General features: G+C 55.0%; 1 protein-coding gene across 3 annotated transcripts; it reads right to left on the bottom strand.

Moving 5' to 3' along the window:
* Positions 1-1,679: 1,679 nt before the first annotated feature.
* CCDC124 (coiled-coil domain containing 124) lies at positions 1,680-11,104 on the bottom strand. 3 transcript variants are annotated; one of them, XM_032629163.1, is made up of 6 exons: positions 11,068-11,082; positions 8,104-8,259; positions 6,898-7,067; positions 2,913-3,102; positions 2,251-2,365; positions 1,680-2,134 (listed from the first exon to the last, which is right to left on the bottom strand). In XM_032629163.1, the coding sequence occupies exons 3-6, from the start codon at positions 7,054-7,056 to the stop codon at positions 1,927-1,929; spliced, it is 672 nt and encodes a 223-aa protein (XP_032485054.1). In that variant the 5' UTR covers positions 7,057-7,067; positions 8,104-8,259; positions 11,068-11,082; the 3' UTR covers positions 1,680-1,926. The 3 variants fall into 3 exon arrangements, with proteins under 3 accessions (XP_032485054.1, XP_032485055.1, XP_032485053.1); XM_032629164.1 differs by lacking the exons at positions 8,104-8,259; positions 11,068-11,082 and adding an exon at positions 10,788-10,978; XM_032629162.1 differs by lacking the exon at positions 8,104-8,259 and having other exon boundaries at positions 1,683-2,134; positions 11,068-11,104.
* Between the last annotated feature and the right edge of the window lie 2,034 nt (positions 11,105-13,138).

The following is a 13,138-nucleotide window of genomic DNA, read 5'->3' on the forward strand; positions in this document are numbered from 1 at the left end:
CAAATGGCTCCACTTGTGGGGAGCCATCTGGGCTCCTCCACCCGTTATTCGGCTGACACCCCAAGCCCCAATTCCGGGCCCCACCTCCGCCCCGCTGGCTCACCAACAGTCTGGGTGCTTCCTAGCTATGTGACACAGGCAGATGACTTAGTTTTCCCATCTAGAAAGAAGATCAATGTAACACAGGGCTGTCCCCGGGGCTCAGTTAAATGACATTACCATGTACTAGGCCAGGGCCCAGCATCCAGTGGATGCTTCTCACAGCATCTCACAGTGGATTCTTCTCACAGTCCTCTCTGGTGAGGATTCAGCTCATTGGCACCCCCTGTAGGGCTCCTTCTGTCTGTCCCACTTCCCTCAACCCCCACGGGGTCTTCCTGGGGTCCATCCTAGATCCCTCACATGCCCCCTAGTCCTTGTCTCAGAGTTGGTTCCTGGGGAAATCCCCAAACTAAGCCAGTGCTCAATATATGTTGGTTAGTTTTTATGTCAGCTACCATTGTTTCAGGTACCTGCCATACTGCACTTCAGCTGTACCAAATTATTAATGGCACCCCCCCGTACCCCGGCCCGCCCGCCCTTTAACAGGAGTTGTGACCTCCAGGCCTTTGCATGTGTGGTTCCTTCAGCCTTTTCTGTCCCTTGTCTGTGTGGAGAACTCCCATCCTTCAAGGCCCTCCCTCCATGAAGACTTTTACCTCCCTACTTCTGGGCAGAGCCTGGCTCCCTTAGGCTCAGCCATGATCCCACAGAGTTGGGGACATCTGTGAGGATCTGCCTCCGAGACTTGACACCTGGGAGAATAGAGTTCTTGGCATAGGCCTGAGAGGGAACAAGTCTGCTGTGTTGGAGAAGTTGGGAACAAGGAGATAGTGGGGACAGAGCTGGGGGGCTGGTGGAGAGTGAGGGGGATAGGGGCCAGAGGTGCAGGGGCAGGCTTGTGAGTGCAGGGAGGGTGTCACTTGGATGGGAGCCCATAGCAGTGACCTGGTAAATGAGTGGACCCCGCCCCAGACACTTGGGCCCATCTCCCAGCTACCCTTCCTCCCTACTGACTCTCTGACGCCAACTAAGCTGTAGGAAGCCAGAACTAAGTTGAGCTCTCACCCAGCCCTTCCCAGATATTCGGCCTCGATGGGATACTCCTTTCTACCCGGATCCACCTGCCCACTCCAGCCTCCAGGCCCTTGCCTGCCCAGTGCCCTGCCTCTGCGATGGAAACTGACTCATCTTCCACTAAGGCCTGGTCTAAAGAAATCCTCCACCAGGAAGCCTGCCCTGTTATTCCAGATGCCTCTCGTGTTGGAATAACAGCAGAACAGCCTGCATCTCCTGACCCCAAGCACAGTATGTGACCTTGCTGCTGACTCTGAACCAGAATCTCAGGGTGCCAACAACTCGCCTCCAGCTCTCCTCTGGTCCCGCCTCTGAAGTGCTGTGTGACCTGGAGCCAGTGCCTCAGCCTCTCTGTGCTACCCCCAGCAAGGCTTCCAGGGGATGATGGTACAGATCTCTCACTGGATAACTGGCGCAGCCGGGAGCCGAGCACAGCTCACAGCTAGCCTGCTAGGACAGGAGCGCGGTTGGGGGCCCCTGTCTTCTCTGGCTGTGGCCTGTGCATTCCACCTCATTCCAGCCCGTCTTTCCCACCACCCACCCAGTCACATAGACTTCAAGTGCATACTCTGCCTCACCGACTGCCTTTATTGGGCACTCAGCCCCAGGGCACTGGCACGTGCGGGAAGGGCGAGGGGTGTCACTGGAGCAGGGACCCTCGGGCGGGAGGTGTGGCCAGTGATGCCTCCTGGCCCCCAGGACACGTGCCGTGGCCCCCAGACATCTCTGTAACCCTCGGAGCTGACCCAGCGGAAGGGCGCGTGGGGTCGTGACCCTGGCCGCCACGGGGCGTCTCCCCCAGTTCCAGGCTCACTTGGGGGTGTTGAAGGGCACGGCGCGCTGATTCATGGGGTTGTCCGGCGAACGCAGCCACTCCTTCTTGAGCATCTGCTTCAGCTGTGACAGCCGCATGTTGGGGTTTTCTTGCTTGAGCCGCGGCAGCTGCGCCTCCTCGAAGGCAGTGAATGCCGCCCGCATTCTGCGCTCAGGGTGCCTGTCTGCCGCCTCCTCCGCCACGCTGGTAAAGGCGCAGGCGTCAAGGGGGTCTGGGGCGTGGCCCGTCCCGCCCCCAGAGTCTCAAGCTCCCCTCTGGGCCCCAAGCCCCACCCCAAAGACCTAGGCCCTGCCCCGTACCTGAGCACTGCGATGGCATCCTCGATGGTGCGCGCCTCCACGCTGCCCTCCTCCAGCAAGCGGCGGTTCACATTCTCCTCCAACGGCACTTCCAAGTGGCTCTTGGCTTTCTCGGCTGGGGGCGGTAGCGACCGGGGGACAGAGACATACCAGAAACAGAGAGAAATAAGCAGAGACGCAGAGTTCCATGGAGATGAGAGACACCATAGGGGAAGAAGTAGGGGAGAAAGGGAGGGAGGCAGGCAGGCAGAGAAGGATGCGGGAGAATGGAAACACAACTTGAGCTCCCTGCCCAGTCCTACCTTCGGGACGGGCCAGTCCTGCCCGCCCAGTCCCCAAACTAACTTCCCTGCAGCCCACCACTCAGGAGGCACCTCATACGTGGCTGCTGTCTCCTCACCTCGGGGCACCACATCAGCTGTGGGGACCCCGGGGAGCACAAGCCAGGGTCAGGTGCAGAGTAATTACACACCTGTGTGCCTATGGCGTCCGTGCTCAGAGCCAGGCCTGCCAAGACACTGCCCACCCACCCTTCACCTTGCACAGCCCAGGCAGCTTCTCTGGAGGTGGGGAGTGGGGTCTGGACTCAGTCCAGGGGGTAGGCCCACTGCCTACTGTTTATCAGGTAAAAGGGCAGCTCCAGAGTGGGCCGAGGCCCTCACCTGGGTCCGGGGCTTCCTTGTGCTGATGGTCTCGGCGGAGCGTCTCCTCAATCTGGGTGCGAGTGACTTTGCTGGAGGTGGCCACTCGCAGGGCCTTGCTGCCCTTAAGCCTTGAGTCCTCCTCCTCCAGCAGCCGCTGTGCCTCCTTCTTGCGCTCCAGCTGCTCCAGGCGCCGCTTCTCCTTCTCCTCCTGGGGGATTGGGAGTCAGGAGTGGACCCCATCCCACTGGCATGGGGTCCAGTTTCCATCTCAACCAGTCTGGATGGAGGCCTTGCTGTGTGCTAGACCCCATGATGGGCGTAGGGGACATGGATGGGAGCACGATGAGCCTACCTGGGGGCTCCCATCCGGTATGACTAGGGAACAACAGGGAACCTTGGCCAAGGCAGTCGGTGGGTGGCTCCTGAAGAAAAAGTGACACCTGGGCTGGAGGAGGAGCCAGCCAGGAAAAGAGCTGGGGAAGAGGAGAGTCCTTAGTGGTGGGAATGGTGGGTGCAAATGTCCTGAGGCAGGAACCACCTAGCATGACAGAGGAACAGCACAGAGGCTGGTGCGGCTGGAGGGAAGAGGGGAAGTGTGGAGGACGAAGACGTGGGGAGGGCAGAGGTGGTACCATGGGGAGCCTCAAGGGCATGGGGAGGGGTTTGTACTGGATTCCAAAGGCGACAGGAGCCACTGGGGTCTGGACCCATTTGCCAGCTGGGACAGCACTTCTGGCTTTATAGCCAGGAGACCTTGGGAGGCACCATCGAAGTGTTCCCAGCTGAGCGTCACAGGGGCTGGGACTGATCCCACCTTGGCTCCCCAGGTAGGCCTGGATGCCAGCTGGTCGAGGGGACATGTGGCCTGTAGGACTTGTCCTTGGCCGCTGCCCCTGCACTACTACAGGGACAGAGCGAGGTTCTGGTTCCTTTGTAGTGCAGTGTGGCTGTGTGGCCGTAGGCTTGGAATATTCTGCCGCCTCCCGCCCAGCACTTCCAAAGGGCCCTGCACTGCAGGCACTCCCACCCGCCCACTCACTGCCTGCAACTCTGCCATCTGCCCGCCAGGCCTCAGGGACAGTCCCTATGCCTGCAGTGTCCCCCGTGACAGGGCTAACTGCCCCAGAAAAGGGGTTCCTGAGGACACGTACTGGGCCTCTGACCTCCAACCTGCCTGCCTGATAGGAAAGAAGCCGGGGGGGGGGGGGACGGGGAGGGTGGTGGTTAAAGATCAAGGCTGTTTGGGCACAGCTGCTAGGATCCCATGTCTGTGGTCAGACACCTGGGGTAGGGCCATCGTGCTCTGAGTCTCAGTTTCCCCATCGGTCAGAGGTAATGTCCTCCTGCGGCTCCCCGACCACTGCATGGTGCATGTACAGCCCGTGTTCACCCCGTCCACAGCACGGCCTTGCCTCAGGGCCTTTGCACTAGCTGTTCTGCCCTGCTGGAGCACCACTGCCAGCTTCCTTTCCTGATTAACTCTGGCTCATCCTGAGCTCCTGGCTCTCTGTCCTTCTGCTCTACCACACGGCTCTTTCCCGTGTTCCACAAACCCCTGTTTTCTAGTCTTCCGATTATCTGGTTAGTCCCTGCGGCAGGAGGCAGGCCCTGGCCCAGCACACAGTAGGTGCTCAAGTAGTGTGCTGGGTGAATGAGTGAATGAATTCCAGAAGGCTCCAATCTCAGGAAGGACATGCAGAATGGGGCCATTAGTCTCTAGGGACATGGGACTGAGGCGAGAACATGAGAGTTTATACTTTGACGTTCGGCAGACTTTTTTTAAAAAGATGCTCGCAGTTTTTTATAAAGGGCAATTGGCAGCATCTGGTGATGGGTGAAGGATGAGGCTGCGGCAGAATATTCTGGAGCCATCAAAAATGAGCCTCATAAATAACTGAGATGGAACCCAGAGAGTCAGGTGCTCATTGCCAAGTTGCTTAATATGGAACAAATGGAAACGAAATGCCAACCTCTGGGCGGGCCGATGAATTACGGCCCAGCACAAGGCTGATGGCTGGCAGAAATCTGGCTGTGTGATCCCATTTAATGGAGGGCATGGCCTTTAGGGTATGGCATTGGGTGAGAAGAGCCTTTGGTGTCACGTGGGCAGGAGATGTTCATTTTCTTTTAGTGTTTTGGAACAAACGTGGATTTGTTTCTTTTTCATAAAAACTATCTTTTTAAAGCAGCTGTCACGTAAGGAAAGAAAGAGGGACCGGGTGTGCTGTGTAGACTGTGGGCCCCCCTCACCCATCAGCAGGAAGAGGGATAAACAAAACCCAGAAAACCACCCCATGGGGAAGGAGAACCATCAATAGCTCCAGGTAAAACACTCGGGGGGGGGGCGGTTCCTGGTGGTCTAATGGTTAGCATTTGGCGCTTTCACTGCTGTGGCCCAGGTTCAATCCCTGCAGCATGGCCAAAAATAAAAAAGGAAAACACTCAGGAGAGGGGACTGCCAGGGAGGGGCATGGGGGCTGGGAATGTACTAGAGAGCAGGGGTTGGCAAACTCTGGCCCTCCACCTGTTTTGGTAAAGTTTTAGCCTATCTGCATATGGTGGCTTTGTGCTACAGCGACAGGGTCGAGTAGCTTTGAGAGCCTGTCTGGCCCCTATTGCCTGTCGGACCTCTGCCCTGTGCGTTCTTCCAGGTGTGTGCTACACAGGGGAGTGGACAGGCAAATGCTCCCTGGGCCACACCCCTGGGGCATGGATGCTTGCAAGGCTATTAGTCAAACCTCATCACAAACCAGAAGGCAGATCCCTGGCTTCAGCTAATGGCAGCCTGGCACCAGCCCGGCTCCAGCCCCTCCTCACAGCCCTATGACCTGGACTTCCTGCCTTGTCTGTGCCTCAGTTTCCTCATTTAGAGGATGGGGATGACACCGAGGCCCAAGATGCAGGCCTGGGGAGGGCTCCTGGGGCCCTGGGCTGGGCTGCTGCCACTCCCGGACTGTGGAAAGGTCTCTGGCTTTTCTGTCTAGATAATGGATCCTTGGCAGACATTAGTTTTCCTTTTGGGTTTTCAACTTTCCTATATTGTCAAAATGTTGACAGTCAAAAAGAAAATTTAAAGACCTCCATGGACCCAGTGCAACATTGAGGGCGCTGAGGGGAGGGAACCAGTGATATTCAATTCCGACTAAAAACAAGGCAGGATCCAGCCCTGCACAGAAAGACAATGGGAAAAACTCACAAAAGTGCCCAGGTGCCCCCTGAACTGGGCATGCAGGGATGGTGTGTCACCACTGCTATTCCAGAACCTTTAACAGTCCCAGCTGGAGCCTATCACCAGCCCAGGGGACTAGAAGAGGCTAAGAATGGTTTCTGGTGCCACCTACTGGGCCAAGAGGGTCAGCATCAGCCCTGAACCACTCCAGACACCAATTAAGCACCCACTCACTGTGTGTGTGGTGCTGCGGGCCCCCGCAGGAGACGGCCAACCATCCTGGCCCTCTTTTGTGTTCTTATAAACACCTGGAAATGCCTCCAGGCCCCAGGTCAGCAGGTCAGAAACAGGATCTATCAGCATGTGTCAGCCTCCGCACTGCTGAAGTCAGGCTGGCTCACTCTGCTGTGGGGCCATCCTGTGCACTGCCAGGTGTTGAGCAGTATCCTGGGCCTCTGCCCACCAGATGCCAGTAGCACCCTCCAGCTGCCAGTTGTAACAACCAAAAATGTCTCCAGATGTTGCCAAGTGTCCCCTGGGTGCGGAATCACTCCAGAGTGAGGTTGTGCCAGTCTAGACCAGCCCTGGCATCACACGAAGGAGAGAGACAAGCTCGTGGAGGGCTTGCCATTTCCTAAACGTGCCAAGTCCTGGCCACCCCAGGGCCTTTGCACGAGACTTTGCCTCTGTTTCTGTCTCCCTTCTTGCCCTTGCTCCATGTCCAATGACTCCTCACCCTTCAGGCCAAAGACCCAGGGGCCTCTCACCACCTTCTACTGTGTTGACCGCCCACCTTGCCCATGGGTGGGGCATGGGAGCCCAGGGCCCACCCACCTTGCGCTGCTCCTTCCTCATGACGTGTTTGTCCTCATCCTTCCAGTAGGCATCCTCCAACTCCTTCTGCTTCTTGGCATCAGCTGCTGCCTTGGCCTCAGCCCTCCGTGCCCGGGCCGCTGCCGATTTAGTGTTCTCGCCCTGGAACTTCTTGGGCATCCCTCAGAACGCTGTGAGTGGAGGGCAGGGACCAGTGACTCTGGGGCATCCACCCTTGGCAGCCCCAGACTCACACCTGTGCAGCTACGACCCCCTTGGGGCCTCAGTAGCTCTGTCTATGAAACAAGGCCTTTGGATTTATTAATCTCTCTTTTTAAAAAAATTCACCTACTGAGGTGAATTTTACATAATACAAAATGAACCATCTTAAAGTGCACAGTTCAGTGGTATTTAGCCCATTCACGATGTTGTGCAACCATCCCCTCTGTCTAGTTCCAGAACGTTTCCATCACCCCCAGAGGAGACCCGTCCCCATGAGCAGTCCCTCCCCCACCTCCCTCCCCCAGCAACCACTAATCTAATTTCTGTCTCTGTTGATTTCCCTATTCTGGACTTCTTTCACTCAGCATCATGTTTTCGAGGTTCATCCATGTTTGAACATCTGTCAGTGCTTCATTCCTTTTTATGTCTGAATAATATTCCATCATATGGATGGGCCACATTTTGTTTATCCATCTGTCCATGACGGACACGTGGGTTGTTTCTACTTTTCGGCTCTTACAAGTCATGTTGCTCTAGATCCCTGCGGGCCAGTCTGTGTGTGGACCCTCCCACTCTGCCGGCTATGAGGCCTCAGTGTCCCAGGCCCACAGCCCTGAGGCCGAATCCCCCTCGTCCTGGGTAAGCAGCTGCCATGAACTGTTCCCAATGATCCAGCCCAGGCTCACACAGCCAGGAGATTTTAGAACAATCGTAAAGCTGTTGTCCAGCTGGTCTGTGTGAGTCCCATACTGGGTGCTGGGGAAATGATGACACCAAATGGGAGGTGCCACTCTCCCCACACCCAGTCCCCTACTAAGCATTTTATATGGCCCAACTACATTGAATGCTCTCAAAGCCTTAAACACGGGGACTGTCCTTATTCCCTTTCGAAGGTGGGGAAGTCAAGGTACCTGGCTAAGTTGCATAGGGCTGAGCCTGGAGTTTCACCTCTAAAGTCTGCCTTTCAGGTGAGGAAGGGAAGCCAAGAAATTAAGATCACCCCACCTCCAGAGTGCTGACTGAGGACACAAGCACTGTGCGGCAGGGCAAGCCTTCAGCTCTCCAGGCCTCAGTCTTCCTCATCTGGGAAATGGGCTGATTTCCATCACTCCTGGTTGTCCTCTCCCCACTGAGAATCTCCAGCTCAGTCCCTTGCTGAACCTTGGAGAAGTAGGCCCAGCATCGAGAATGAAGGGGAAGGAATGTGGGGGCCATCCTGACTCAGGACCACCAGGCGACCCCCCACCACCAACCTCCTAGCTGTGTGGCTTATGGGGGAGGGGGCTCCCATCATCTGAGAAGTAGGGTTGATTCCAATCCCTCCCTGCACAGGATGCAAGAGCTGCCATGGCAGGGCTGGATATGCCAGCCTGATCCTGTACATCTCCCAGCTGCTCCTGGGCCCCCTGAATCAAGCATTCATTACTGAGCATCTACAATGTACCCAACAGAAAACCTCACCTGGATTCCCCAGAAGAGCACTAAGAAGTGGGTGGGGGTCACAGTCTAAGTGTCAGGTGAGGAAACTCCCCACATGCCACCTCTCCCTCCATCTCCCCCTCACTTTCTCAGCAGCAGCCACACCAACCTCCTTGCCTTTTTTCAATCCTACAAAGCATGTTCCCACCTCAGGGCCTTTGCACTTGCCCTGCCCACCACTTTTGCTCCTCTTTTTACCCAGTTAATTCCTATTTAAACTTCAGGGCTCAGCTCAGGTGTTGCCACCTCCAGGAAGCCTGCCCTGACACACCCCCTGACTTTCAGACCATAAACTTCTCTCTGAGGTACTTGTTTAGGTTGCTATCTATGTTCATTTACAGGATTATTCGACAAATGTCCATCTTCCCCACCAGGCTGGGAGCTCTATGAGGGCAGGGCTGGGACTGCTTCAGTCAGTGCCCTGCAGAGTAGGGGCTCAAAAAATGTTTTGCGCAAATGAATGAACAAGCATCTATTTCCAGGGTTCCCTCAGTATTTACTTCACACTCTGTGTTGTGTCCAAACACAGCTTCTCACTTCTCTTCCCACTCACTTCCCTCTCCAGCCTCTGAGCCTTTGCTCTTGCTATGCCTTCACCCGATACACCCTCCTCTGTCCCTTCTTCCTGTGAAAACCTGCCCACTCACAGAGACTCAGCCCCAGCATCTCCTTCTCCTCGTGTTGCTTAAGACCCCCAATTCCATCCCAAAGCCTGACAGGGCTTTTCTGACCCCCTCTTCAGGCCAGGACTGAATATTTATGTCCCTCCAAAATTTATATGTCGAAGCCCTAACCCTCAATATGACTGTATTTAGAGACAGGGCTGGGACTTCCCTGGTGGCGCAGTGGTTAAGTATCCGCCTGCCAATGCGGGGACGCGGGTTCGATCCCTGGTCTGGGAAGATCCCTCTTAGATGCTGCAGAGCAACTAAGCCTGTGCACCACAGCTACTGAGCCTGTGCTCTAGAGCCCGCGAGCCACAACTACAGAGCCCGCGAGCCACAACTACTGAACCCGCGCACCACAACTACTGAAGCCTGTGCGCCTAGTGCCTGTGCTCCACAACGAGAGGTCACCACAATGAGAAGCCCGCACACCGCAACGAACAGTAGCCCCCGCTCGCCACAACTAGAGAAAGCTCACGCACAGCAACGAAGACCCAATGCAGCCAAAATATAAATTAACTAATTAAAAAAAATGGTACCTTATCCTTAAAAAAAAAAAAAGAGACACGGCCGGTGAGGAGGTGATAAAGGTTAAATGAGGTCTTAAGAGTGGGGCCCTAATCTAGTAGAGCTGCTGTCCCTATAAGAAGAGAAAAAGTCACCAGAGCTTGCTCTCTCCACCATGTGAGGACACAGTGAGAAGGTGCGCATCTGCAAGTCCGGAGGAAAGCCTGCATCTGGAACCAAACTGGCTGGCACCCTGATCTTAGACTTCCCAGCCTCCACAATTGTGAGCAAGTAAATCTGTTGTTTAAGCCACCCAGTCAGTGGTATTTTGTTATGGCAGCCAGAGCTAATACAGACAGGTTTTCTCCTCTGTTTGATAAACACTCACACACATACACTTTGTCATTCAGTAAACACGCACTGTACACCTAGTATGTGTGGGATGCTGGGGAAAGAGGCAGTGCTGATGGGCTTCCTGACAGAATGGGACTCCCCGGCTTGTTGGGAGATAGAAAATAAGAGTGGTAACTCCAGATCAGAGCTGTGATGGGGCCATATGGACGCTGAGGAAGTCGGGAGGGGGCTTCTGACCCAGCCTGGGGAGGGATGGGGAGGGGGTGTCAAAGGGCTTCCTGGAGGAGACATCAAAGGAAAGACTTAAGGGAGTGGGGAGATCCAAGCCCCCAGGGGTGTGGGGGAGGCAGGCTGGGAAGGGGATTTGTATTCCAGGGTATGGGAAGGTGCGCAGGGCGTCAGAGCCCTCTGGGGTTGGTAAGGAGGTGAACTGGAGGATTGAGACAGAAGCATGGAGCTCAAACAGGGGGTCTAAGGAGTGGCTTTGGCTAAGCAGTGGGTACACTTAGGGGGGAATCAAGACCTTCGTGGTTGATTGGATGTGAAAGTAAGAAAGAGAATAAAAGATGAAACTCAACGCTGCCTCCTCCAAGAAGTCCTCCCGCTACCCCTTCTAGGCTCCCCCAGCCCGTCGTCCCTCTCCCCAGCCCTGATCCCATTGCAAGAGGCCAGGGACGTCCGTACCCAGCTCTGTCACCCCCAGGCCTGTAAGCTGCTCAGGAGCAGGACCGGAGATAGGTGGCCTCGAGCAGGACGCTATCCCTCTGGGTCTCAGTCGTCCGCTCCGGGAAATGGGCATAGCCCCTGCGGGAGCCCTGGAGACGGTGGTCAAAAGCGCCTCCGTCTCCGAGCACCCCATCTCCAACCCTCCCGGGGAGGTGGTCCCAGGCCCAGCAGCCCCGCTGGGCCCACCCGCACCCCGCCCCCCGCCCCCCGGCTCCGCCCGCGCCGCTGCCGCTCCTACCTCCTTCCCCCGGCGCCGGCCCTGTCGCACCTCCGTGACGTCACCGCAGGGCTTGCGCGCTGAGCCCCAGGGGGCGCATGCTGATTACGTCTCGGCTCCGTCGCCATCTTGGTAGAGGAGATGCTGCTTTGGTCTCCAAGCCAAGGGCTTTAGCCGTTTCTTTTCGTCTTCAAGAAGAGAATATTTTATAAACCCTCATCCCTTGCGCTCACTTCATATGTTAGCTAGTCAGGAGAGGAGAGCAGAAACTACAATCTGGACCATTGTCTCTACAAAGATGGCCGTTGCCCAGATGAAAAATGGGGTCCTCGGTTTCACATGTGGGTCTGGCGGCGTCAGTCAGGAATTGCTTGGCCGCCAGGGCGCGCCAGAACCCGCGGTCCGCGAGTGGTGAGTAGACGCGCTTCGCCTGAGGAAGACTCAGGCCCTTCGCCATCGCTTTGTGCTTTGAAGACGCTCTCCTAGTACACATTCTCTGCCTCCCTCTTGCGAAGTTGAAGTGGGAGGGAGCAGGAGAAAGGGACAGAGAAGTTAAAACACTCCGCGCTGTCCAGGTGGGGAAACAGGCTCAGAGAGGAATTGAATTTGACCAAAGTACAATCGAAGGACTCAGAATCCCTCCTCCTGGATTGCTATCCACCCGCGCACACACCTTGCTCTTTTATTTTATTCAACAATTAGGTTTTGGGGACCAGTTTGTCCTAGGCACCTATGCTTTAGATTTTCTGCACTTAACGAAGCCTCAGTGTCCTCATCTGTAAAAATGGTAGTACAAGGGGTCTGAGAATGATTATACTGGGCCTGGCTGTACGTAGAGAAGCAGGGCATGGATTTAGGGGCAGTTTAGGCAGGACGGGTTGACCACGGAGTCCGTACTCCAAAAGGCAATCCCAGTGACACTGCTGGCACCTGAGTCGGATTGTTTACCTCCCCTGCTCTCAAGCTTCGAGTGGGTCCCCACTGCCCTGCAGGACTCACCCCACCGTCCCATCTCATCTCCCTCCTCTTCCCCACTGTCTCTCAGCTCCAACCACACCAGCCTCCTTTCTCCCAATTGCCAGACACAGTCCTGCCTCAGGGAATTTGCCTGTGCTGTTCCCTCAGCCCGCAGCTTTATGCACGGACGACTCCTTCACTCCTTTCAGACCTTGGCTCAAATATCCCTTCCTGAGAAAGACCTCCCTGACCTCCCCAAGGATCAATAGTTGGTGCCCCGCCCCCAGCCCTCTTAATTGCCTTCATAGCATCAACTTGCTTTGTTGGTTTACCTGTTTATTTTCAGTCTACCCTATGGCTGTGATGTCTGGAGGATGGAACCCCCTTCACCTGGAATATTTGTCACCAAGAAGAAGGGGCTCAGCATAAACTTATTGTTGTTCAGTATGGGGTGGGGGGTGAAAGTGCCAAAGGCAACACCTAGTTAAGCTTCTACTGGTAAAGATCCAGGTTTTAAAAAGAAAAAAAAAAATTTTTTTTTTAAATTAAAAAAACGAGCCAGGCTTGTCACATCTTCCTGAGGGCGGGAGCCTCTTATGTCTATTGACATATCTGAGGGGTGCAGGTCAAGTGAATCGTTCCAGAACAAATTAAGTCTTCTACAAGGAGATTTCTGCCACCTCCCAGGCCACAGGGCATGGCTCGCATTCCTGAGAACTCTTGACTTCTATTGCTCTGACATTCTGTAGCTCTTAGAGGCTCACATTCTCTAGTAAGTATTGAGGGTCTACTCTGTGCCTGTGCTAGGAGCGCGGCAGTGAATGAGACAGACACAGTCCCTGGTCTCCTGGGGCTCACAGTCAGGAAATCATACAAAAAATTATGATCCTAACCTTGGCCGGAAGATGTGCGCCGTATTGAGAGTGGGCTATAGAAGCCTGCAGACAGATTTTATGTGACACACACGGTTTTATCTGATAACAATGATGAATTTTATTTCTCTGTTATATATTTGTATATTCATATACCCCTGTATGCCTAAATACACACATAGAAAGCTATATTAACATACTGCATTGCAAATTGTTACATGAATAATGTACACAGTGAGGAAAATTCAAATTTGGGTCTTTTT

This window comes from Phocoena sinus, chromosome 3 (assembly GCF_008692025.1).
Source record: "Phocoena sinus isolate mPhoSin1 chromosome 3, mPhoSin1.pri, whole genome shotgun sequence".
Classification (NCBI taxonomy): Eukaryota; Metazoa; Chordata; class Mammalia; order Artiodactyla; family Phocoenidae; genus Phocoena; species Phocoena sinus.

Bases quoted from the DNA above. Each gene is read 5' to 3' on its own strand.
- CCDC124 (XM_032629163.1), bottom strand. From the start codon at position 7,056: ATGCCCAAGAAGTTCCAGGGCGAGAACACTAAATCGGCAGCGGCCCGG. The intron at 3,103-6,897 runs GTGGGTGGGCCC...CCAATCCCCCAG, and splicing joins TGAGGAAGGAGCAGCGCAAG to GAGGAGAAGGAGAAGCGGCG. The intron at 2,366-2,912 runs GTGAGGGCCTCG...TACCGCCCCCAG, and splicing joins CAAGGAAGCCCCGGACCCAG to CCGAGAAAGCCAAGAGCCAC.